The sequence below is a fragment of the Furipterus horrens genome, unplaced genomic scaffold (assembly GCF_987537825.1).
Source record: "Furipterus horrens unplaced genomic scaffold, mFurHor1.1.pri manual_scaffold_3, whole genome shotgun sequence".
NCBI lineage: Eukaryota > Metazoa > Chordata > Mammalia > Chiroptera > Furipteridae > Furipterus > Furipterus horrens.
In genome coordinates, this window is record NW_028327173.1 from 162465205 (window position 1) to 162491657 (window position 26453).

General features: G+C 36.2%; 1 protein-coding gene across 7 annotated transcripts in view; it reads left to right on the forward strand.

Annotated features, from left to right (window-relative positions):
- The first annotated feature begins 2031 nt into the window (after window positions 1-2031).
- Window positions 2032-26453, forward strand: part of RNF111 (ring finger protein 111) — a 67209-nt gene continuing 42787 nt past the window's right edge. For 6 of the 7 annotated variants that reach the window (XM_090270672.1, XM_090270675.1, XM_090270676.1 and 3 more), the window contains exons 1-2: window positions 5782-5813; window positions 25540-26435. In XM_090270672.1, the coding sequence (XP_090126798.1) occupies window positions 25559-26435 (877 nt within the window). In that variant the 5' untranslated portion in view covers window positions 5782-5813; window positions 25540-25558. Of the gene's footprint in view, window positions 2388-5781; window positions 5814-25539; window positions 26436-26453 lie in introns of those variants that run through there. The other variant, XM_090270673.1, reaches the window with a different exon arrangement.

Genomic DNA, 26453 nt, shown 5'->3' on the forward strand with positions numbered 1-26453 from the left:
GGGCCAGGCAGTACTTTGTTGTGGAGGGATATCCTGTGCATGGTAGGATGTTTAGCAGCATCTCTGGCGTCTTTCTTAGCAGATGTCAGTAGCTACACACCTTGACCCAAGTTGTGAAAACCAAAATGTCTCCAGATATTGTGGAATATCCTGGGGTAGGGAGGTTAAGGAGCAAAATCATCCCAGCTTGAGAAACGCCGATTTAACCCTATATGTCCATGATATTATTTCCACATGTCATCAATATTAAAATTTATTGAGATTTTTACAGGTTTTTGTATTGTATCTTTGACATTGAGTGTACATTTTCCACTTACAGCATTTTTCAATTTGTACAAGCTGCATTTCAAGTTCTCAACAACTACGTGTGGCTGTGCCTGTTTTATTTAGGAGCACTGGTCAAGAGCTATTGAAAAAAGGTTGGGTCTGGAAATAAAGGAAATATAGGCCTGGAAATATAATGACTTTGAGAAAGTATGAGTCAGTAACAGTTAAACTCTTGGCAGTTGATAAAGACAGTCCAGGTGGAATTTGTATTTAGAGGGAGAAAGAGGACTGAGGAAAAATCCCACTCCAATGCTCTTCCAGTTTTCCCACACCATCTATTGGGTTGGCCAAAAAGTTTGTTTGTTTGTTTTTTTCCATAAGACTGCTCCAGTAGCACTTAGTTGTCTTTAACTTTATTCAAAACAATTTTGTTATATTGTATTGTGACAGCTGTCATATCAGCATGCATTAAAAAACATCAAAACTGGTGAATTTTTGTGTAGCCATTTTTATATTGAAGATGGAAGAAAATATGTGAGATTTTCAGCATATTATGCTTAATTACTTCAAGAAAGGGAAAAATGCAACTGAAATGCAAGAAAGGATTAGTGCGGTGTATGAAAAAGATTCAGCAGCTGATCTAACTTGTCAAAAGTGGTTTACAAAGTTTTGTGCTGGAGATTTCTCACTGGAGAAGATGGTAATTGAGAACAATTAATGTTATACCATGCTGGAGATAGCTGACATACTCAAAATATCCAAATCAATAATGTTATTGGTGAAAATGAAGATGAGTCTTTTATTTTATGGAAGAAACTAAATGGACTTTTTTGGCCAACCCAATCCTATCCTTTCTTCCTATTATTGTAGAATATTTTAACTGAACAAAATAGAGAACCTGAGTGAACAAAATAAAGGGTATTGAGAAAAGGGTGACGATGACAAAGGGAGGGAATTAATGTTTATTGAACACTTAATTGGTAAATAATGTTTGAAACATATAAATTGTCTTATTTAATCTCATAAGAACTCTTTGACGTAAATAATGTTATCTCAACTAATAGGAATGGAAACTAAGAATTTTTTGTTTGTTTTAGATACGCTTTTATTTTTTAAATTGAGGTATAATTGACATTTATTTATTCATAATAGATTTATAAAGTACATCACTGGGATTTGAAAGGAAGTCTGATTCCAAAGCCTACATCCTCCTAATGCATGTAATGAATTATTAGCTATCTAATGATTTTTATCAAATAATTATGAGTATGTGTGATTGTACAGCCAGTTCCCATGATATATATAACCACTTTTGATCTGACTTTGGAATCAAATTCATCTTAGCGGTGAGGGGCCATGATCTTTGTCATTAGCGAGCGTCATTTATTGTGAAAGACACTAAATCACGATGTTTTTTAATTGTACCTCAGAATGGTCAATAATTCTGCGGTTACTTGCAATTTTCAGTTACGAAAAATTATCTAAGTTGTAGTCAGTATTTTGATTAAATATTGGACGCACAAGCACCAAGGAAAATTATATACTGTGATGAGCTCCCTGGCACCGTACGGCTGCACGAACGAACTAATAAAGCGAGCACAAAGGGGAGGATCGGGGAAGAAGGGGCGGAACAGCGAGAAAGAAGAATCTGAGCAAGCGCAGAAACAAACAGATGTTCTTGGAGGCGTGAAGGCTACAGCGCTCTCACTTTCCGAACTGTCGTAAAGCCGCGGAGTGTCGTGCTCGCTTGGGAGAGGAGCGATTGGTAAGGCGGCGGCAGCAGCAGAACAGCAGCAGTACAGCAGCAGCGGCGGCGGCGGTGGCGAAGTGTTAGGTCTGCGCAGCATAGAGACGCGCACGGCTTCGGGGCGGAGTTGCTGCGGGACTAAATTAGGCGTTCTAAACCCGAACCTGGTGAGCTGGGCCGAGCCAGGCGCTGCCGCTCGCACAGTTTTGGTGGCGGTGACAGGCGCTGCTGTTGACTAGACGGGCCTATTAGGCCGAGATCTGAGTCGCAGATCACCGGCTCTCGACACATCCTCTTCCACCCTTGTATCTTCTGTCTTCCTCATTGGGCCAGCGATTCCAGGACCCTGGGAAGAGGGTGGCTAATGGTTAAGGTGAGGGGGTCAAGGGGGAGGGGATCGATTAGAGGCCGCGCGTGCGCGCCACGGGGGAGGGGCCGGCCTGGAGGGGAGAAAGAGGAAGGGCTGCGGCGGCGGAAGGCTGGGGTCGGCGGTCGGCGGCCGGCTGCTCCTCGCTGGCTGCGTCTTGACTTAGGGTCTGGGTCTCCAGGGTAGATTTGATTTTGTTTGAGCAAAAGCGTTCGTCTGCAGACACGCCCACACCGCACACAGGAAGTGAGTGTGGGCGAGGGGATTTCTTTTTTGACTATCCCTGCAGTGTTAGGTTCGGGGCTGAGGACCGAGGCTTGGGAGTGCGATTTGACAATGGAGCGATGAAGGTAACCCGCACCCGGGGTGCCGGAGGGCGTGAGGCAGCCCTGATGGTTGGGGAGTTGCCTTCCTGTGTGATCCGGAACGTCGTCCGCGGAACAGCAGAAATACGGACTCAGATTTTGTAGAGTTGGCTTTGGTCATTCAAAAAGAAGCATGATATTTTTATTATCCTTTAGGTAATCTATCAGTCAGCGGCAATGCTGTAGTGGAAATAGCTATTTTATACTGCAGAAATAGTTTTCTCAATAGTTGTTAAATAGGTTGTAGTAAATCTTGACACTTTTTAACGCAAGTCTTAAGTTTTAACATTTAAGGAAATGCCAGAAAGTATAGGGCATTCATTTAATTTGTTCGTGGTTGTGGTGTGACTTCGTTGTATTGTGTGCTTTTCTGTTTCTTGATTTATATGCAGTATGAATTTAGGACTCTGGAGTGGTAAGATGCCAGCTTACATAGACTTTTATAGTTTTTGAACCTGACAACCAAACTTTATTTTATTTGGTGTTTTATGTTTAATTTTGTTTTAGGAACCTCTTGAACTGAAAGAACAGACTGAGGAAAGATATGCTAAAGTTTCATTTCCTTTCCCATTTTTGTTTGTCATTGCTTTGAAATATTAGAATATAATTTTGTTATTACATAAAAATTCTGTAATACTGGTTTTACTTAGCTTTATTTGTTTCTGTATATTTTGTAGTAAAAGCTTTCATATCATTATAAACCATATTTTTCATACTAAATAGTCTTTGTGTTTGTTAGATAAAACAGATAGAATGAGAAAGAAGTCCTTTTAACTAAAAAGAATCTTAATTTTTTTTGAAGCCTTGGATTATTTTACTTTAGTCTATCTCGTCATTTAACCTTGGTAAAAAAAAAAAAAAAAAGGAAACTTTGTTTTAGTCCTGGTAATGCTCTTTAAATCATCCTCAATAATTTTTCTTTCAGGAACCTGTGATCACTGTTCAGTAAAAGTCCAGAATTACATTGAAATGCCATACACCTCTGTTCTTTCTTTCCTGCATGCCGCAGATTCTTGATAACTGCTGGCCCAGGTTTCTACAGGTACTCGATTTAAACCATTATGTGAGGAGTGAACGACAAATGTTTAAAAACGTATTACCGAGCTTACATTTTATTTTATTTTTTATTGATTTTAGAGAGCGAGAGAGGGAAGGAGAGAGAATGAAAGAGAGACATTGATTTGTTGTTCACGTATTGATGCATTTATTGGTTGATTCTTATATGTGCTGTGCACGGGGATCAAACTTGTAACCTTGATGTATTGGGACTATGCTCTAACCAAATGAGCTACCGGCCAGGGCCTGAGCTTACATATTAAGTAGAGATACTACATTATTATTTAGTCACTCAGTAAGTATTTATTGAATGCCTCATGTTCTTGGCATTGTTTTTGGTCTTCAGTGAAGAAGGGCACATTGCCTCATGGAGTTGACATTCTACAGGGGGAAACAGAAAATAAACTAGTTTTAGGTAGTGGTAAGTGCCATGAAGAAAATAGGACCATGTAATGGAGAATGAATGAAGTGGAGCTCTACTATGGATTGAGTGGTTAGAAAGGGCCTCTTTTAGAGGTAATAGTTGGTTTGTGATCAATGACTGGAACGAATTAGCCATAGTGACTGTGGAGGAAGAGTGCTGCAGACAAAGGGAACCACAGATGCATTAAATTGGGTTTGATTCTGGAGAACCTACAAGTGGAAACTGTTTGGTAGGCTTTTTCATAATTGCTGATAGACAATTTAAAAAAGAAAGGTTGACCTGGGCTGGTGTGACTCATTGGATTGAGCGCCAGCCTGCGAACCAAAGGTCACCGGTTTGATTCCCAGTCAGGGCACATGCCTGGGTTGTGGGCCTGGTCCCCAGTGGGGGTGTGTGGGAGGCAGCCAGTTGATGTATGTCTTGCACATGTCTGTTTCTCTTCCTCTTTCCCTCTCACTAAAAGTAGGTAGGTAAATAAATAAATGAATAAATAAAAGGTTAAGTATATTTTATGTGTAGCAGCCATATGTAATGTGTTGACTCAAACCAGTAAAGCCATTTTGAAAACATTAGGGGAAATTTGAGTGTGGATGGGTGTTAGATGATATCAAGTAATTGTTAACTTTGTTAGCGATGATAATGGCATTATGTTCATGTAAAAATATGCCCGTAGTTTTTAGAGGTAGAGATTGAAGAATGAAGAAAAGAAATAAGATGTCTGGTCTTTGTTCTAAAATACTTAAGAGCAAAAACAGGAGCAGGGAGATGGGATAGATGAAGCAAGTGTGGTGTAATCTTGGTAATTGTTGGGTTGGGGTAATAGGTATATGAATATTAATAATGTTCTCTGCTTTTGTGAGTTTTAAAAAGCTCATGTTTAGAAATGTATTTAAAATACTGTATACCAGCATTTATTCAACAAATACGAATGTTATACTTCACACCCTTTGTCGTTGCTTGAGTTAGAACAAAGAGCAGGACCTTTAGGCCTGCCTATGAGGAGCTTACAGTTCGCTGGAGGAAGTAAGTGTCCCTTAGTATGTACTGTGTTAACATGAAAAATAGATTTTTGTGGAAGGTAGAGCATCTTAGTGTTTATGTGGTTCCTTAAAAACTTTCTCTTTTTCTAGAGAATTAAAAATTTAAGAAATTCTGTATGAGGCTAGCTCTGTGCTAATCTGAGTCACTGTTGTAGTCATTTCCCTTATTCATATGTACTATAGGACATCAGAGTAAATCACTTGTTTTTACTATCTTTTCACATCCTACTTTACCTTTATTTAAATTTTTATTTTGAAATGATTTCAAGTGTAAAGAAAATATAAAATAGTACTGAGAACTCTTAAATAGCCTAATCAGATTTACCAGTGTTCTAACATTTGTCACATTTGCTTTCTCATTCTGCTTTCTGTTATCACTTTATTATTATTATTATTATTATTATTTTATCCTCACCCAAGGATATCTTTTCATTGCTTTTAGAGAGAGAGGAAGGGAGAGAGAGAAACATTGGTTGCCTCCTGTATTGGGGATCGTATGTGCCTGGATTGTACGTGCCTGGACCAGGGATGAAAACCCACAACCTAGGTATGTGCCCTGACCAGGAATGGAACCTGTAGCCCTTTAGTTAAGAGACATGTTCCAACCAGCTGTGACCAGCCAGGGCTCTGTATCACTTCAGAGTAAATTGCATATATTTTGCCCATTCGTCTCTAAATCTTCACTGTGTATTGTGTTTTCTTGCATTATCACAGTATAGTTACTGATTTCAGAAACTTAATATTGATAATATGAAAACTTAACTTATAGACCCTATTCCAGTTTTGTAAATTTGTCTCAATAATAGCATTTGTTTCTTCACAGCATTTTCCCCATAGGATCCAGTCCAGATCTCAGATTGCATTTAATCGTTGTAACTTAGTTGCCTTTAATCTGAAATAGCTCCTTAGCCTTTCTCTTTCATTACATTAACATTTTTGAAGAGTATAGGCTATATATTTTATAAAATATTCTTCAGTTTGGATTTGTTTGATGTTTCCTCATAATTAGATTTGGGTTAAACATCTTCAGCCAGTAATTTTGTATTCTTTTCAATGTATGATACAAAAGCACATGTCATTGGTCTCTTTCGTTGGTGATGTTAATTTTTAATTACCTGGTCACGGTGTTGTCTGGTTTCTTCACAGAATAGTTATTATTTTTCCCCTTGCACCTAATGAGCATCTTTGGGAATAACTTTGAGATAGTGCAGATGTCCTGCTTCTAAGTAGATCTTCTGCATCCTCATCAAATTTGCCTCTTGGATTTAGCATCTATTGATGATTCTTTCCTGTACTGGTATTTACTTTGTTGCAAAATGGTTATTTTTCTAACTCCTCCCTGTCCTCTACTTATCAGTAGGCACTCTGTTGTAGGAAGAAGCATCCTTTTATTTCTATTATCAATAGGGATATATGTACTTCCTATTTTATTCAGTGGGTTACAGTCCATTACTGCCCTTATTTTTTTATGCTCTAGTTGTCCCACATTTGTTCACTGGGCAATTTTTCGCCCTGTCTCCGTGTCTTTTTCACATAATCTCTTAAATTTTTTTGAGTATTTCCTTTCTGGCACATCAACATGTTCCAAGTTTTTCTTGATCCTTTCTGTCTCAATCCTGGAATCAGCCATTCCCCAAGAAGCCCTGGTTCCATTTAGTGGGAAATCCAACTTGCTAGTGAGTTATCTATTTATATATAGCAATAATCTCTTCTTTCCTGGATCAGGACATCCTCTGAGAAACTAAATATAAATTAGATTTTGATAGTGGGTTTATATTTCTACAAAGAGTTTTTTTATGAAGTAATAATTGCATAAGAGTTAGTAGTTTATTATATTTGCCAAAAAGCAACTATTTTTTTGTTTTTACTTTTTAATTGAATTTATTGAGGTGACATTGGTTAATAAAATATATAGGCTTCATATGTTCAATTCTATAATCTGTATACTGTATTGTGTTTTCACCACCCCTAGTCATATCGTCTTCAAAAAGCAACTATTTTATTTTTCTACTTTTTCAAATAAGTGATTCTGATTTGATTTTAATTGTGACAAAGTGAAATAGAAGAAATAAAATAAAAAGGTTATTTTACTGTGTGTGTGGAGATGTGTTTAGGGTAGGATTTAACCACCTAATTTAAAAAATGACTTAAGGTTTACATACTTAAAAGTGTTTTTAAGTCATAAGACTTTCTGGTCTGAAGGAAATTATTGTTCTTGAACTAGCTTTATGAATGAAATTCTTTTATTATAATATAGAATAATATTTCTATATTAGTGAAAACTCACAGGCACATTATTTCAGGTAGTTATTTATACATCTTGGTATATTTCACAGACATTCTCTCACCTGAGTATGTCTGAGTATTCTCTCATGAGTATGTCCATGCATATTTCCAAACAGTATTTTGAAAGATTTTTATTTTTGAACCAATTACTATCTGTACATGGTTTAAAAAGTCAGTCCAGAAGGCTTATACTGAAAAACAGCAGTCTTCTATGCAACCCTCTTAATTCCCTAGTTCTACTTCCTAAGCAAAAACACTTTCCACTCTTAAAATTTTCTTTTCTGGTATTTACCGTCATATTTCTAAATAGTATGCTTAGCCACTTTTGATATCAGTTATTTTTTAATCATTTAATATTTTAAAGATAAAAATAATACATACAAACATGATCAAATTCATAATGTACAAAGGGTATACAAGGAAAAATAAATCTCCTTGCCATCATTGTCTTCCTATGACTCAGTTATTTTTCCTGGAGCTATATCTCCTCTTACTATTTAATACGTGTAACTACAGAGCAGTGGTTTTCAGTGTGTGGTCTAGATTTTTAAGGGGGTGTTCAAATATTTCAGAAGGTCTGCGGGTTGAAATTATTTCATAAAAATAATAAAAATGGACTTCCATTTGTCACATTAGGGTTAGGATTACTATATTTCCCTAGACTATGAAATATTTTGGGACAGGGTAGCATATTAACTGTCTTCTTAATTATTACCTTGAACAGTGACTGGTAGAAAAAAAAGAAGATTTGTTGAATACAGTGGTGACATTAACATATAGGATAATAAACCCTTCATTTCCTCAAATCAGTATCCTAGAATTGTTTAATAGTTTGCTGTTTTTGCTTCTTGCCACAAGGATTTTAATTTTGCTGTCAATACACAGATTCACAGAAGACACAAATATCATTTAGTCAGAATCTTGGAAATCTCTACACTTGCCCATAAAATATAAAATACAGACATACCATTTCTCAAAGTCCAACACATCATTTTTCCTTTACTATTGGAACAAATTACGTTTTATTGTTAAACACCAGATGAAGTAGTAGTTTGTATTTATGGTCCATGTTGTGGGAAAAATAAATGACTCTAAACATGAGATTCTGACAGCACAGCAAGGTGCTTATACGAGGGGCACATGGCAAGTGAGACCACCTAGAGAACAGTAAAACGCTGTCGTTTTGTGTTTGTTCTGGGCTTATAATCATTGAGCAGAATAGCAAGCATGCTCTGCATAGTTGAAATTATTTTTTTCTTTTCTTCATATAGTTTTAAAATGTTTTTAATTTACTGATTTTTAGAGAGAGAGAGGAAGAAAGAAACATTGATTTGTTGTTCTACTTATTTATGCATTCATTGGTTGATTCTTGTATGTGCCCTGATGGGGATTGAACCTGCAACCTTGGAGTATTGGGATGATGCTCTAAACAACTGAGTTCCCTGGCCAGGGTCTTCATATAATTAATACACATTGTGGGTATGCTCTCTGTCCAGAAGTGTTCTTCCTGATCCAGTTTTCAGTATGCCTTTACCTTCAGTCATTAAAATGTCAATCACTCTTGCCCTGACCATTGTGGCTCGAGGTTGGTCTGGTTTGACAAAGTGAAGTGTTACCAGTTTGGTTCCAGTCAGGGCACATGCCTGGATTGTGGATCATGTCCGTGGTTGGGGGCATGCAAGAGACTCGGATCAATGTCTCTCTTACACATTGATGTCTCTCTCCCTCTCTTTTCCTCCTTTCCCCTCTCTCTATAAATAAATTAATTAATCAATTAAAAAATAAATCAATAAAGTGTCAGTCACTTTATCTGGTTTTTCTCTTATGACTCTGGTTCTTATTCTTTAGAACATACTCTTAAACTAAGGCTCTTAGGTTACATATTTTGACCTAAATGACATAGGCAGAGCAAAAACAACTTTTATCTGAAACTTGTTGGACTTCATTCAAGGAGAAATTGTTTACTTGAGCAGTTTTGCTCACCACATTAAATCCCACATTCTCAGCAGCTGCCATCTTTCCAAATAAATTTTCTGTTTTATTTTTATTTATTTTCTTACTCCAACCTTTGCTCTGGGTCTTTAACAATTCAGGGTTTTGGTCTGATCTTCAATAGATTCACTCAAATAGGACAGACTAGCTTGAGGTGAGTGTACCTAGAGAATTGAAGGCCTGTTTTTTAAAAATAAATTCAAAGGGAAAGTCAGTGGACTTTTTTGCTAGGATGATTTCTAAAAGCTAGTTGACTCTTCAACTTAAACCATAATAAAAGCCAGAATATGCATCATACATTGTCTTGCTTAAAAATTTTAACAACGCTTTGAGGTACTAAAGAATTCCATTTTTCAGATGAGGACATAATGGTTAGTAACTTACTAAAGACTCAGTGGTGTTATGGTAAAGGGATTTAAGTCGTAGGTTTTGAGTCACCTGAGAAAGGAATTACAAAATTCAGGGGCTTAACCAGTATTTCTGTATTGCCTGTAAGGAAAACAGGAGGGTGTACTTTCATCTCCAGTGGGCATAGCTTTCATCAAAAGAGAGGAGAGGATGGTTTTGCTCTATCTGGATGGTATGATTGGGGATGGGGGCATGTTTTCTCTGTGCTTTTTCTGTGTATTCCAGATTTTCTATAGTGAACATATTTTAAAAAGCAGTTTAACTGAGGTATAGTTTATATTCAATATAAGGCACACATTTTACTGTACATTTCAGTGAGTTTTGGCAAATGTCTGTGAGATCTCTCCAGAAGGTATCCAGCCATATAACATGAAAAATAAGAGAGAGGCATTTATTGAAGAAGATAGAAGATACAAGAAACATTGTACATAGGACAGTGATGCTTCAGTCCCCTCAAAATAGGCACCTTGGGACCTCACACAGTTCTCCCAATTGCCATCAGCTGCTCTGTCATATTTTTCTGAATCCCATTGATGGTCTGACATCTCTTCCCTTTCAAAGGTGATACTAGTTTTGGGAAAAGCCAGAAGTTGCAGTATGCCAAATCTGAGCTGTAGAGGGGCTGAGTCACCTCAATGATTTGATATTTTGCCAAAAAACACTGTGCCAGATGTGATGCATGACCAGGATCATTGTTGTGATGAAGTTGTTAGTCACCAGATGCCCATAGCTGCAGCCTTCTTAATCATCTGAATAGTTTCTGTGGAGGAATTTTCAAGCTTATTGCAAAATTTGATGAGGATTTGATGCTCTACTCACTCAGTCATTTTGAATGCAACAGCCACACAGTGCACATGCTCACTGAAGGGCATCTACTGCCTCTACTGACGAGTTCAGTGAAGTCAATCATTGTTCACACATGCACATTCCAGTCCACGCTCTTGGTTACATCAGATGTCATGCAAACCTTTCTTGTTATATTAACAGTGGCTAGACTTCTTCTGGAGAGACCTCATATATGTCCTTGTAACCAACACTCAATGAGGACATAGACATTCCATCATCCTAGAAAGCTTTTTCTTGTTCCTATGCCGCAAGTTACCTCATTTCCTGTCCCAGATAACCACTGATCGATTTTTAACATGGATAGTTTTGTTTGTTCTAGAACTTCATATAAGTAGAATTATATAGTATCACACTTTTGTGTTTGGCTGCTTTTAGTCTTCAAATGTTTCCCCTCTAGCTTTTTATTATTATTATTTTTATTTTGTGTTAAAGTATAGTTGGCATGCAATATTATAATAGTTTCAGATGTACAACATAGTGATTCAGCATTTAGTTATCCTATGATGTGATTGCTCTTGCATTGTGAAAAAAATCTTAAACATAAATAAAAGTAAAAAGAAATGTACAGTGAATGCCCATCTCATCACCTTGGTTCTGCAATTGACAATTTTCTATTTTACTTTATCTCATACCTTTTCATGTATTTGTTCCTTTAACCTCCATCAGTCGAGCTTATTGGTGTTTTGTGGTGGTTTTTTGCATTTTAAAGTTAAGTTGCAGACATCAGTCCCTTTACCCCTACACCAATTCAGCTTCCATATCATTAACTAGAGTTGAATATTTGCTTACAGCTGTTTCTTTTTTTAATATTCAGCCTGTCAAGTAGAATTTATGTATACAATGAAGTGTATCAATCTGAGTTCTGCCATTTAAGTTTTACGAAATGTATACATTTGTGCAATCCAAATCCTTATGAAGAAATAGAACATTGTCAGCACATGGGTAAGTTCCCTCATGCACCTCCTGTTCAGTCTTTTCCCCGATCCTTTGTACAATACAACCTGTGTTTCATGTTATTCTCCACTTTAGATTAGGTTTGTCTGTTGTAGAACTTCGTATCAATGGATTGTATAAATACTTTGTATCTAATGTCTTTCCCTCAGCAGGATGTTTTTGAGATTCATCTGTAATGTAGTACTTGTATCAGTAGTTCCTTCTTTGTTGCTGCTGTTAGGTGTCCTGTTATATCTTTGTATCATAATTTGTCCATTTACTTGGAGATTTGTTTTTCCCAAATTTTTGGTTATTATAAGTAAAGCTATGAGCATTCTCATACAGATCTTTTTATGTACCTGTTTTCAAACCTAGAATGGTTTGTGATTCCTGACATGGAATTAACTGGTTCATAGGTCAAATGTATGTATAACTTTGTTAGAAGCTGTCAAAGTTGTGTGTGGAGTTCCAATTATGTCACATCCTTGTTAACATTTGATGTTCTGTGCTTTTTAGTTTTAGCCTTACTGGGTGTATAGTTAGTTGTATAATTGGTGGGGGTGTCTTATTAGGATGTAAGAGTTTTACATATTTGGATTCTAGTTATGTGTGTGTGTATATATACATATAAGTTACATATCTATCTATCTATCTATCTATCTATATATATATAATTTGCTTTGTCTCTAGCTTGTTAGCTTATCTTTTTGTTTATTTAGTGTCATCTCCGAAGAACAGGTTTTCATTTTGATGAAGTTCAAGTTTATCAATTTAAAAAAAATGGTTAATGTTCTTTGTGTTTCACAGAATCTTTGCCCATGGTATGATCACATAAATTTTGTGCTGCATTTCTTTTAGATGTTTAATAGTTTTTGTTTTTAGGTTTAAGTTTGTGATTCTTTTTGAGTTAATTTTTATGTCTGGTGTGAGGTAGGGGTTGAGGGTTTTTTTCCCATGCGACTCAAAAGTTGTTCCACCACCATTTGTTGAAAAGACAATTCCTTCCCTGTTATTTGGCACTCTTAATGAAAATCATTTGGTAATAGTATGCCTCTGTTTTTGGACTCTTCAGTCTTTTTATGCCAGTAGTACCCTGTTTTGACACAGTTGATTTTTAATCTGTCATCTTGCTGTGTTCTATTTATCTCATCTGTTTTATTTCTTTTTATTTTTTTCCTATCTCCTGCTCCCTTTAGGATTGCTTTTTTTCTTTGTTTTTGCATTATATTTCCACTTTTGGCTTATTAACTATATTTACATGTTTATATTTGGTGGTTGGGTTAGGGTTTACAGTATGCATCTTGAACTTTTTTCACAGTCTGCCTTCAGGGAATAATAAGCTAACACTATTTCATGTATAAGAGACTTGTAACAATCTACTTCTAATTGCTCCCCTTCTGTGCTTTGTGTTATTGTCATACATTTTACTTTTCACATTACTAGTTTTGGGAGGGTTTCTTTGTTGAAATTTTGGGTTTATAGCTAGAGAATAATCCTTGTGAGGGTAACTGTGAGGGAAGATGCTGGTAGAACTCACTTTATTCTGTTCTACTTTTACAAAAGTGACCACACGGTGATGATTTATGAAGAAGTCTTTAAAATTTGATAAATTTAGATCAGAAAACTTTGATATCTGTGTCTGACAGAAAGATGGTTATAGTATATACCCCTTTATAAAATTAGACAAAAATGATAACTTGAAGCATTTGTGAATGAATGTCTCTGAATATTACCCAGATATTGACTTTAGGCAAATTATTTAATGAAAACCATTTTTTAAGTATTCCTACCCTATGTCTTTATCTGTATATAAAGTATACTTAGTTGTAGTACCTTAAATTTATGACATTTTTATTTTTAACTGATTTTGCTAAGCATGCTAAGCTTTTATTTTCAGGTCCCGATTGTGTCATTCATTTTATATGTACGTAATCCATTTTCAGCTTTGTGTCATTTGAGAATATGGTGAACATTCCATTTATGCCTTCACATGAAATCATGGCTAAAAACAGATTTTGGAATGTATATTGAAAGCTAATTTTTAATTATATACTCCTTTTTATATTGCTAATTACTTATATATTTCTAGACAAGTTTTGTGATTGATTTTTTAAATTTCTGCATTCTTTGTTGATTTCTGTATGTGCCCTGACCAGGGATGGAAGCCACAACCTTGGCAAATAGGGATCATGCTCTAACCAGATGAGCAATCCAGCCAGGGCAATCTTCATTCTCTTTTCACTGTAACTTAAAATTCTTCTCTGTCCACTGAAGGGTAATGAAGTTGAGACTGAGCTGCCTGATTTGAGAGGTAGGGACCTTTGTGTTAATGTTGAAGATTAAGGGAGGAACATGCCCTGGTTGGATAGCTCAGTTGGTTAGTGTCTCCCAATATGCCAAGGTTGCAGTTTTGATTCCCGGTCAGGGCACATACAAGAATCAACCAATGAATGCATAAATGAATGGAACAACAAATAGACTCTCTGTCTCTCTTTCCTTCCCCCTCCCCTCTTTAAAAATCAGAAAATAAAAAAGTGGACAGCTGTAATAGAAAAATAATAAATAAATAAGTAAAATTCAATAAATAAACAATAAAACAGCCCTGGCTGGTGTGGCTTAGTGGATTGAAAGGCTGCAGATGGAAAGGCTGCCAGTTTGATTCCCAGTCAGGGCACATGCCTGGGTTGCAGTCCAGGTCCCCAGTTGAGGGCATGTGAGAGGCAACCGATCGATATTTCTCTCCCTCTCTTTTTCCCTCCTTCCCCTGTCTCTAAAAATAAATAAAATACTTTTAAAAAATAAATAAAATAATAAAATAAAAGATTATGGGAAACATAGGGTTATAGTTTTAGTAATGTAGATCCCTCTCTCTATCATTAATTTGAAATGAATTCTGGGGAAATTTTGTAATTCCGTCATCATTGTCTAGTCTTTGGTATACTGAAAAGTATCCTAAGAAGCTTGCTTATTTCCCTTTTTTGTTCCTAACAACAATTCTAGACAAATAGTTGTTTAAAGTAGAATGGCATCTTTGAAGATTATATGTTGTCTTATAGAAGATCATATGCTGTCTTTCAGTGTTTCAGATAACTGATTTTAGACATTTGTAGCTGTACTTCATTATTAAATATGTAGTTCAAGGAATCTCTGCCATGGAAAATAGGGTATTAAGTCTCATTTCTTCCATTTCACTTTTTCCTTTTCTTCCTGAAAAACCTCTGTCTGGTACACCATCGTCTTCAGAATTGTATCTCTTTTTTAAATCATAGATGTCACTTACAAATGATTTGTGGACTTGCAGGGCAGGTAAAGGGTGCAGGAGGATGTTGGAACCTCTTTTCAGTTGCTTTGGCTGGAGATTGATTTCAAGTATTTCTGCCTTAAACTTTATTAAATATTTTAGAAAACAAATGGAACTGTATCTAGGAGTTTATTGCTGAATTCTCTTGGAAAACCTGATTTGAAATATTAACTACAGTACTAAGGAAAGGTTTTAGTTAGTTTGCTCTTGTCACAGTTGAAGGAAGCACCAGTGTAATATTAACAAGGTTTTCGGAACTTCCCAATTTTATATCCCTTAAAAATTCTTTGCTTAGTCTTTGTCCTACTTTAATTTAGCCTTAGGTTTTAGGATTGAGAACCAGTAGGGACCAAAGTTTTTAAATAACCTGAATCTTTTTTTTTTTCTATTTCATTAATTTGCTTTACAAGATTCTCAAACAGAGAATAAAGAATAAAAATAAATAAAACATTATAGATAAGATAGAGGTCACCTAGGTTTTCCTTCTTATCAGTTTGAAGATCTTAGCATATTAGGAATATAGTTTCACATTTTGCAAGTATTTTGTATAGTATTTAAAATTTTTATTCTTTACCATTTTTAAGAAATTAATGCAGCTTTTTGTACTGTTAAAATTTTCATTTTATTTTGTACTTTTTCAATAAAAACTGAGATGGTAGTTAGTCATTAGTGCGTTATCAATTTAACCTGGAAAGCAAGTACAAATTACTAAACATAGGTTGTAAATATGCCTAAAACATGTTATATGCATTTTTTCTTTTTTTAAAGTATGTTTTATTGATTATGTTGTTACAATAGTCCCAATTTCTTTTTCCTTAGCTCCCCTATCTGCCTAGTACCCCCCTTCCCTCCAGCAATCCCACCCCCCCTTAGTTCATGTCCATGGGTCGTGCATATAAGTTCTTTGGCTTTACCCTTTCCTATATTATTCTTAACTCCCCCCTGTCTATTTTGTACCTACCAGTTATGCTTCTTAGTCTCTGCACCATTTCCCCGTTTCTCCCCCTCTCAAGCTAGTAACCATCCAAATGATGCCCACACCTGTGATTCTGTTCCTGTTCTGGTTGTTTGCTTAGTTTTTGTTTTTATCTTTTAGATTCAATTGTTGATAGTTGTGAGTTTGTTGTCATTTTAATGTTCATAGTTTGATCTTTTTCTTAAGTAAGTCCCTTTGACATTTCATATAATAATGGGTTGGTGATGATGAACTCCTTTAGCTTTACCTTGTCTGGGAAGCACTTCATCTGCCTTTCCATTCTAAATAATAGCTTTGCTGGATAGAGTAATCTTGGTTGTAGGTCCTTGCTTTTTATCACATTCAGTACTCCTTGCCACTCTCTTCTTGCCTGCAAAGTTTCTTTTGAGAAATCAGCTGATGGTCTTATAGGCACCCCTTTTTTGGTAACTGTGCTTTTCTCTTACTACTTTTAAGATTCTCTCTTTATCTTTAACCTTTGGCCTTTTAATTATGATGTGTCTTGGTGTGGTCCTCCTTGGGTCTAGCTTGTTTGGGACTCTCTCTGTGCTTCCTGGACTTGTATGTCTATTTCCTTCGCTAAATTAGGGAAGTTTTTCTTCATTATTTTTCACTTAAGCTTTCAATTTCTTGCTCTTCCTCTTCTCCTTCTGGTACCTCTGTAATTCAGATGTTGGTATGTTTAAAGTTGTCACAGAGGTTCCTAAGCCTCTCCTCATTTTTTTCAATTCTTGCTTATTCACTCTGTACTGGTTGACTGTTTTTTCCTTCTTACATTCTAAATCATTGATTTGAACCCTGGTTTCCTTTCCTTCACTATTGCTTTTGTGTGGCTTTTCCTTCATTTCACTTAGCATAGCCTTCACTTCTTCCCTTATGGGTTTGCCATACTCAAGCATATCTGTCAAGCCTGTGAGCATCTTTATCACCAGTTTTGAACTCCGTGTCTGTTAGGTTGGCTACCTCCTCATCGCTTAGTTCTCCCACTGGAACCTTGATCCAGTCCCTCTTTTGGGCCATACTTCTCTGTCTCCTCATCTTGACCTGCTCCTGTGTTTGTTTGCCTCTATATCTTAGGTAGAGCTGTCACACTTGTTACATTGTAAGGGTTGGAGACTTAGGTATTCATCAGTGCTGAGTGACCTGTCTCACCACAGTTGTGGGGGAGGAGTCTGAAAGGGAACAATGCCACTTGCCCAGCACTCACCCCTTTTCGAGGCACTTCTCCCATTCCATATGGGACTGGTGCCCCTCTAGCTGTTGCCCTGGACATCGTTCCCAGACTGGATGGGTCTGCAGAGGTTCTAGGACCATGGGGGCCCTTTAAACATGAGAGACCAGCAATTTCTTCCTTCGCCCCAACCCCCACTGGTTTGCACAGTCAGAAGCAATGAGGCTCTATTGTCCCTGGAACCGTGAGCTATGCAGGCTGGTCTGGTGCTGGGAGTGCTCCCCAAGTGTCCCTCCCTACTTTTAAAAACGTGAGACAGTGCTTTCCGCCAGCCTGCTACTGCCACCACCACCACCACCACACCTCGTCCTCTCCGTCCCAGCTCCGCTCCTCCTGCCTGTCTGGATGAGCATTTCTTCTTTATATCTTTGTTTGTTGTACTTCCATGCAGCTTGATTTTCTGGAACTTCTGGTTGTCTCTAGTTTTGAGATAGTTGTAGTCTTTCTTAGTTGTGGAGGGAGACGCAGTGTGTCTACCTACACCTCCTTCTTGGCCAAAGTCCGGAGTTTATTCTCGATAGCTTCTATTTTCTCTGAAGAGGCAGAATTAGTCATTTACTTAAAATGAGGAGATGTAAAAGATGTAAAGTGCTTGAGGAAATAAATAAATATGTGGGTTTTTTACTATGAAGATGGGCAAATAATAGCTATCAAAAAGAATTGTCAGGTACTTACTGGCCTAGTTGATGTTAAAGAAAAAATATTTCAATTAAAAATATTTGGCACTGGTCAGGTGATTTAAGGAGCATAGCAGCGGCCTAAAAGCAAAGGCACATGGTTTGATTGATATACAATTATTTATTGTTTGAAAGAGTATTTACAGAAGAAAGGGGTGAGGAATTTAGAAGAGTGCTTTTCCCTTAGTGTACCTTGATCGGGTTGTAGGTATATGGAGATTTTGATCACCTCATCCCTGAAGTCATCAAGGGAGATTTCTGGGGTAGCTGGAGCAGCCCCAGGGCTATGACATCTTATAGTGAGCCACTTTTATCTACCCTAAATGCCCAACGAATAATAATGTTCTGTGTGTAGCATGACATCAGAAATAGTTGGGATGCACTTATGCATAGAGCTGGTGAGAGTAGTACTGAAGTGTTTTACTGACTACTTGCTGGTTAGTCAAAATGTGAAATAAGGAGGGGATTAATAAATAGGGAGAATGGCTTCCAAGGCTTTACCTTCTCAGATTTTCTCCTCAGACTTCATTATTGTTTCCTAGTGTGTTTTTTTTGTTGTTTTTTTTCTTGCCGCCTTACTTATGTTAGATATTCTACGATACTCTTTGCTATTCTTCATATTCAGAACTTCACTTTGATGGAAGTAGATAATTTATTGACTCTAGCGATTTCGTTTTCCTCTAAGTATATAATGCTAAAATGTATATTTTAAGACCTGATATTACAAGCATATGCCATCTGGTTGTCTTACTATTATGTCAAAATTAAAATATCCCAAACTGGCTTCCTACATTCTCTTTCCAGTTAACTTTATCTCTAACAAGTGACTTATGTTTCTTTCAGATATCCGATCAAGAGGCCTCAATAAGCCATTGGCTTTTTCTTCTTTTTCTGTTTTTCATATCTTATGTCTTTCTGTTCAATGACTCTCACATTTGCTTATCCTGCCTGATACTTTGCTACACCCTTTACCTCTAAAACTGCCCTTTGCCCCCTGCCCTCTACTGCAAAACTTTCTCCCTGGTTTCTCTATCTCTCCAGTCTGTTCCTGTCGCAGCTGCTCAGTAAATCTTCTAAACTATTAAACAGAAACATGTAACTTCTCACTTCTTGATGATTTGACTCCAGCTTATTTTCTTGCACTAAAAAATCAAAAACAAAAACCCCACACCCCACACATGAATGTGCCAATTCTTACCCTATCTCAGCATCCTTTAGAGTGAAGGGTTTTCTTTGCCTACCATCACGTTGTGCATCCTTCTTGTTTTGACTTGGATGTCACCTTCTTTATGAAGCCTTTACCAGTGACAGAGATTGCTTTCTCCTTTGTGTTCATACAGAGTGCGTTTATTTATATAATTATCCGTAGCATTCTATATATTTTTTACTTCTGTCATACAAAATTATGACTTTCTTGAAGAAAAGAACTCCATATCTGACTTACTCTCTGCCCACAGATCTAGCTTACAAATAGATATTTTGTAATGATTTGAATAACTAGGCATATACCATATTATTCAAAATTTTCATTTTTGTTAGCCCATCATAATTTGGTTCCACCCTACCTGTTTCAAATAGTATTTCCTGCTTCTCACAAGAATGTATCCATTGAGGTGATTCTTTTCAAAGAGTCTTATGGAAGCCACAGTACTTAAAAAAATTTTTTTTAATTGATTTGAGAGGGAGACAGAGACATTGATTTGCTGTTCCACTTACTTATTCTTTCATTGTTGTTTCTTGTATGAGTCCTGACTGGGGATTGAACCAACAACCTTGGCATATTGGGACAGTGCTCTAGCCAACTGAGCCACCATACCAGGGCAGCCACATACTTTCTTTTTTTGTATTTTTGATTTTCATTTCTCCTTCTTTAGCATGATTCAACACATGTGAGTGCTAATTCATAAGAAAAAGATCAAGTTATTTAAAATTGTTGACAAAAGACAGTTCAAAATGTTAATTGTGTTCCTGTAAAGATGAACGATAGTTTAATTCTACATTTAGCTTGTGCAGATTGTTAAATTTTGATAATGTAATAAGCGTGTTAAAGCAGATATCTTTCCACATTTAAAAATGGTAATCATTTTTAAGTTGGCGTCTATTACTTAAAAAAACAAACAAAAAAAACAACAACTCTTAATTCATCCTGTTCCAATCTCCAAGGAAACCTGGAGGCTCCTTGAACCTCAGTTTTAGAAACTGGATATTTAAGTATTAGTAATCTCTAAGACTAGTTTGTAAACTTGAAGCCTTGAAGGTTGGCAGATTGATCACTGTCAACAGTGAAAGATTGTGTAAGTTTGTTTTCCTTGAACATTATTTTTTGACTTATTGACTGTTCTCAGTTAACCCAACAATAATTACTATATTTTTTTAAATTATTTTTAAAATTTGAAATTACAGTTGACATATGTTATATTAGTTTCAGGTGTATACCATATACAATCCAGTGATTAGACATTACATAACTTACTAAGTGATCAGCCTGATAAGCACTGCACCCATCTTACACCAAACGTAGTAATTTGAATACAGTTGGCTATATTCTCTATGCTGTACTTTACATCCCCATGACTGTTCTGTAACAACTAATTTGTACTTCTTGATCCCTTCACCTTTTTCACTTATCCCCCCCAAGCCGCCCTCCCATCTGGCAAATGTTAAAATGTTCTCTGTATGATGATTCTGTCCTTTGATTCTAAATGGTAGCTTTGCTGGATGGAGTAATCTAGGTTGTAGATCCTTGCTTTTCATCACTTTGAATATTTCTTGCCTGAGAAGTTTCTTTTGAGAAATTAGCTGATAGTCGTATGGGAACTCCTTTGTAGGTAACTCACTGCTTTTCCATTGCTAGGATAGATAAACCTTTTCTTTCACTACAGACGGTGATGATAACAGTCATGACTACAGCAGTACTCTATTATATATTGAACTCCACCCCATTTGTACTGATAGGAGATCTAAATAGATGTTATATATGTTTTTCTCTGATGACTAATACTTAGGGACTTCAGAATACTTTAAACAAGAAATAATAAAGCTCATTGAGTAATAAAAACCTGTTATTGGAGAGATATTTATCTTTTTCTAAAAGTGGAATGCCTAGTATTAGAAATACGGGAGCTGAAACATCCACCTCCTCAAACTTTAATCCTCCATAGTAGAGGAGAATCTGTAAAATTATTTACTTTCACAGGTTTTGTGCCAAACGAACTTTATACTTTAAGGTTCAGTAAAAGCAGTGGATTTTATAAATTTCTTTGACTCTTAAGGATTTCATTTATTTCTAGATATAAGGGAATGCCTTAAACATTGTATCTTGTATGTAACTGCTCCTCTAGAAGAGACAGTAATAATAGCCACTTTTCCAGGTACTCTGCTAGGTACACTCATTTAACCCCTAAAGCAGTTTTACAATGCACATTCTATTATTATCCCAATTATGTAGACAAGAAATAGTGTTAAAGAGTTTAAGTAATCTGCCCAAGGTTATATAGCTATCAGGGAAAGAGTCAAGAGTTGAACCCAGATCTTTTTAGTCACAAATGAATGACACTTTTCTTGACTATTTTTACTCCTTTTTGTCAGTGATCCCACTTAAAAGTGGAACATCTTGTTTCTCTCCCTCTCTTTCTCCTTTCCCCTCTCTAAAAATAAATAAATAATCAAAACAACAAATAAATAATTTAAAAAATATAAAAAGTGGAACATCACCTTCCCTATTTATCACTCTATCCTTTCAATGTTTAATTTTCCATAATTTTTCTCATAGTTCTTAGATTTGCTATAACGTTTTTTGATTCTTTTTTTTTTTTTTTTTTTTTTTAGCTTCCTAGAATATTTTGAAAATAGTACTATTTTATAAGATTTTTTAGGCTTGAAATCTTCCTCTTGGTTTGGTCAATCAGCTAGTTATCTACCCTTAGTCATTTGAGGTCAGGTTTGTACTTGGGCTGACAAAGACTCTTCGTTCACAGAGTAACCCTTATCTGAGGATAGTCAACCCATGCGAAAGTCTGTAAATGTAAACTTTGTCCTTCTATGCCTTTCAGTTCCCCTTTACCTTCTCAGGGGAGATAATGATCCTGTGCAGACTTTTAGAGGCTTAACAGTGTTAAACTCCTTTGAACTATATACGTTTATTCCTTTTAATACCATGAGCAATAATATCCAGAGTAGCATGGAATGGAGGATGTCCCTGAGTCTCCTCACATGCCTATCTCGTGTTAACTGCCTCTCAAGTCATTGTCTTTTTGGATATCTGTTTTGGATAAGAAGTAGAGTGAACATCTTTGGATTTAGGTCTCTTAATTTTTTTATTCTTCATATGTCATTGATCACACATGCACATTCCAGTCCACCCTCCTTGGCTGCCAGGTTACATGGATGTCACACAAACCATTCTCGTTATATTAACAATGGCTGAACTTTTTCTGGACAGACTTTGTATCTAGTACATAACTTGCCTTCTTTGTAACTTAGATCAGCCAACAATTTTTTTCAGAAATAAAAGACTAGAGTATGATTTTATCAAATAGCAAATAGTTCAGAACATTCTTTATTGATCCTTTGTGTTTATTTTGCTGCCTTTTTAGATAAAAAATGTAGTACTGTTATTTATTTTTTTTTCCCATGAACTTATTCCTCTTTTTCTCAGTTCAAAATAGAACTTGAATTTATACTCCCTTGGTGGGAACATCTCAGATACTATGGGATGTTAATTTTGACAAAACTTAGAGGACAGTTACTGTTTTATAGATAAACACACTCCACACCATACATCACCTCTCTCCCTTGCTCCTTCTCCAACCCTTCAATTGAGCAAGGGAAAAAATCTCCAAAACCAGACCAGAGTTAACCGTAAAGAGTTCATTGATTTTGGCTTTGGTGCACAAACTGATGGGAAGGAAATTATCTGTCCTTTTGGCAAGTTTTCATTGCCTATCAGGATCTCCACTACCAAGACCCAGAGGGTGACTTAGTAATTAAGGATGAGGAGTCTAAAACGAATTTTATTTTCCTTCAGCATGTAAAGATTTTTCTCAAGAGATCCAACTCAGCACAACTTCTGGGAGACATGGACTTCTGGAAGAACCCCGCATCTTTCCGAATGACATGACTTTTGATGCCAATCAAAAGAGGGTCATCATAGTTATCTCATCCCCAGAAAACTTGATACTTGCCCTCATGACTTTTTGGCAACAGTTTTTTTTAGATATAATTTATATACCATATAGTTCTCCCTTTTAAGGGTACAATTCAGTGGTTTTTACAATATTCACAGAGTTGAACAACCATCACCACAATCAATTTTAAAACATTTTCAGGTCACTGAAAAGAAACGCTATGCTCTTTGGCCATCACATCTCATTCCTTCTAATATCCCCAGCCCTAGGCAATCAGTAATCTACTTTCTATCTCTATAGAGCTGCCTATTCTGGACATTTCTTATAAAAGGAATCTTAACCACTTACAATCTTTTGTGATTGGTTTCTTTTACTTAGCTTGGTGTTTTTGAGGTTCGTATTATATTGTAGCATGACTCAGAACTTCATTTCTTTTGATTATTGAATAATCATTATATGGGTTTACTTATTCATCATTTGGTGCACATTTTTGTTGTTCACAGTTTTTGGCTGTTATGACTCAAGGTGCTATGAATATTTGTGTATAAGTTTTTTTGTGGATGTATGTTTTCATTTCTCTTAGATATATATACCAAGAAGTGGAATTGCTGAATTTAGGGTAACTGTGTTTAATCTTTTGAGGAACTGCCAAACTGCTTTCCAGAGTACTTACACCATTTTATATTCCTACCACCATGTGTGAGGGTTACTTACCAACACTTATTATCTTTATTGTTTGCTATAGCCATTCTAGTGGGGCCCCTTGAAATTTTTTTTTTTTTAGAGATGGGGAGGGAGGGAGAGAGAGAAACGTCAGTTTTGTTGTTCCACTTATTTATGCATTCATTGATTGATTCTTGACTGTGGATCGAAACTGCAACCTTGGTGTATTAAGACGATGCTCTACCCAGCTGGGCCCACTGCCCGCACCCCTCTCCCTTGAATCTTAAATCACATGTACTTGTGCCTTATCATTGTAACTTGTGTTTTCTTGCATTTAATTATGGTGATTCCTGTCTGACTGGCTACCTTTTGTAAGTTGTACATGGCTGTGCCCACATATTACTCATTTTTGTGTTCCTTCTTTACTACTTATCCGCTGAACTACAGACAGTGCTTGATGGCTGATCTTGGATACAGCAACTGCTGCCCTTGTAAATATTAATAATAGAAAATTGAGAGGTTTTTTTCTATAAATAAATTGTTTCTTTTTTTAAGTAGTGGTCATCTGTTCTGATAATAGTTATATACTAAAATAAAGAGGGAGACCCGAGGTTATGTATTCCTGTAGTTGATATTTGTGGAGAAGGAAAAAACTGTTTTCTAAATATCCCCCTCTCTCCCCCTTTTTAGAAAGGAGATTAATAGTGCATGTTAAATCCATAACTAATCTATGGTGTTAGAAGTGAGGATAATGGCTACAATTCCTGGTGGGTGGAGTGGCTGTAAGGAGATTTCTGTGGTGTTGGATATCTTAATGTTTCTTGATCTTGAAGCTTGGAGTTAGTTATATAGATAGATATATATTCTCACTTTGTGAGAATTCATTAACCTGTAAACTTAGAATATGTCTGTAACATACTTCAATAAAAACTTAAGGTAAAAATGTTAATATTGCTTAATCATATTTTGCACTAGTAAAGCTCTTTATTTGTCACATTAACTACCTTTCTAATGAATATGTTCCTTTTTGAGTCAGGATATTTACAACTTTTACATTATCACCATTCTTTTATATACATTGCATTGATATAGATATTTTAATTTCAAGTTTCCTTGTTTAGCGGCTCATAATTTCAGAAACTGAATGATTTACATACACTTAGATTAGCTGTAAGAAGTTTGATTTTATGTTCTGCTCTGCTGCTTTAAGTGAATAATCTTTAGCAAATCACACAGTCTTGGCTTGAGTCTTACTGTATATATCTAAAACTTTCTCAAATGCAATTGTGCCTACTGTATCGGTAAGTTCAGACTCTCATTAGAGAGTAGAATAGTATGAAGGAAGAGAAAACCACAGGAAAGAGAAGCTATATTCATAGTTGTCCATTATTTATAGTACTCCATCTAACATAGTAACCACCTAGATGTTTAGAAACATTTAATATGATTAGCACTTTAAACTGTGATATCAGCCTAATCAACGTCTTTTGAATCCTAATCCTTTTATCCATTTTTACTATTAATAGGTTTTGAAAAAATTGTTTATTTTAACCAAATATGTCGTGTTGCTAAAGGTAGGAAGATATACAGTAAAATCAGTTTTTGCTTAACAGAAGTTTTCAAATAGGCCTGTGTTCTGTGATCTTTTTTTCTAAAAATTGGGTATATGGGTAGAGGTAACAGGTAAAATATTGTATAAGAATAGTAATAGTTACTTTATATCCTGATGTGGAAAAGGCGACCCTTCCCTGTTTCAGTGGAATCTGAGTACTTTAATTGAATAGTATAATAAAAGACATTAAAAATTGTTTTAATAACTAATTGTGTCTTCTAGGCCATCCTTAAAGTTTCTCATGTCTCAATGGACTCCTGAATATAGCAAGCTCTATACCTTAAAAGTGGATATGAAGAGTGAGATTCCTTCTGATGCACCAAAGACACAGGAGAGTCTGAAAGGGATCCTCTTGCATCCAGAGCCCATTGGGGCTGCCAAAAGTTTTCCTGCAGCAGTTGAGATGATTAATAGCAAAGTGGGGAATGAATTCTCTCATTTGTGTGATGATTCTCAAAAACAAGAGAAGGACATGAATGGTAACCAACAAGAGCAAGAAAAAAGTGTTGCTGTGAGGAAGAAACGCAAAAGCCAGCAGGCTGGCCCTTCATACATGCAAAATTGTGTTAAAGAGAACCAGGGAATATTAGGATTGAGGCAACACCTGGAAGCACCGAGTGATGAAGACAATGACTCCTCTTTTAGCGATTGTCTTTCTTCTCCTTCATCTAGTTTGCATTTTGGAGATTCTGATACTGTGACTTCAGATGAGGATAAAGGAGTCTCTGTAAGACATTCCCAGGCAATTTTGAGTGCTAAAAGTAGAACTCAGAGTGCACGGTCCCAAAAGTGGCCTCCGACTGAGACAGAATCCGTTTCAGGATTGTTAATGAAGAGACCCTGTTTTCATAGCAGTTCACTAAGGAGACTTCCATGCAGAAAGAGATTTGTAAAAAACAATTCCTCGCAGAGGACACAGAAACAAAAAGAAAGGATATTAATGCAGAGGAAAAAGCGAGAAGTGTTAGCCCGAAGAAAATATGCATTGCTCCCCAGTTCTAGTAGTTCCAGTGAAAATGACCTCAGCAGTGAATCCTCTTCAAGCTCATCAACTGAAGGAGAAGATTTGTTTGTTTCTACCAGTGAAAATCACCAAAACAATCCAGCTGTTCCCTCAGGTAAAAATGTTTCTTAAA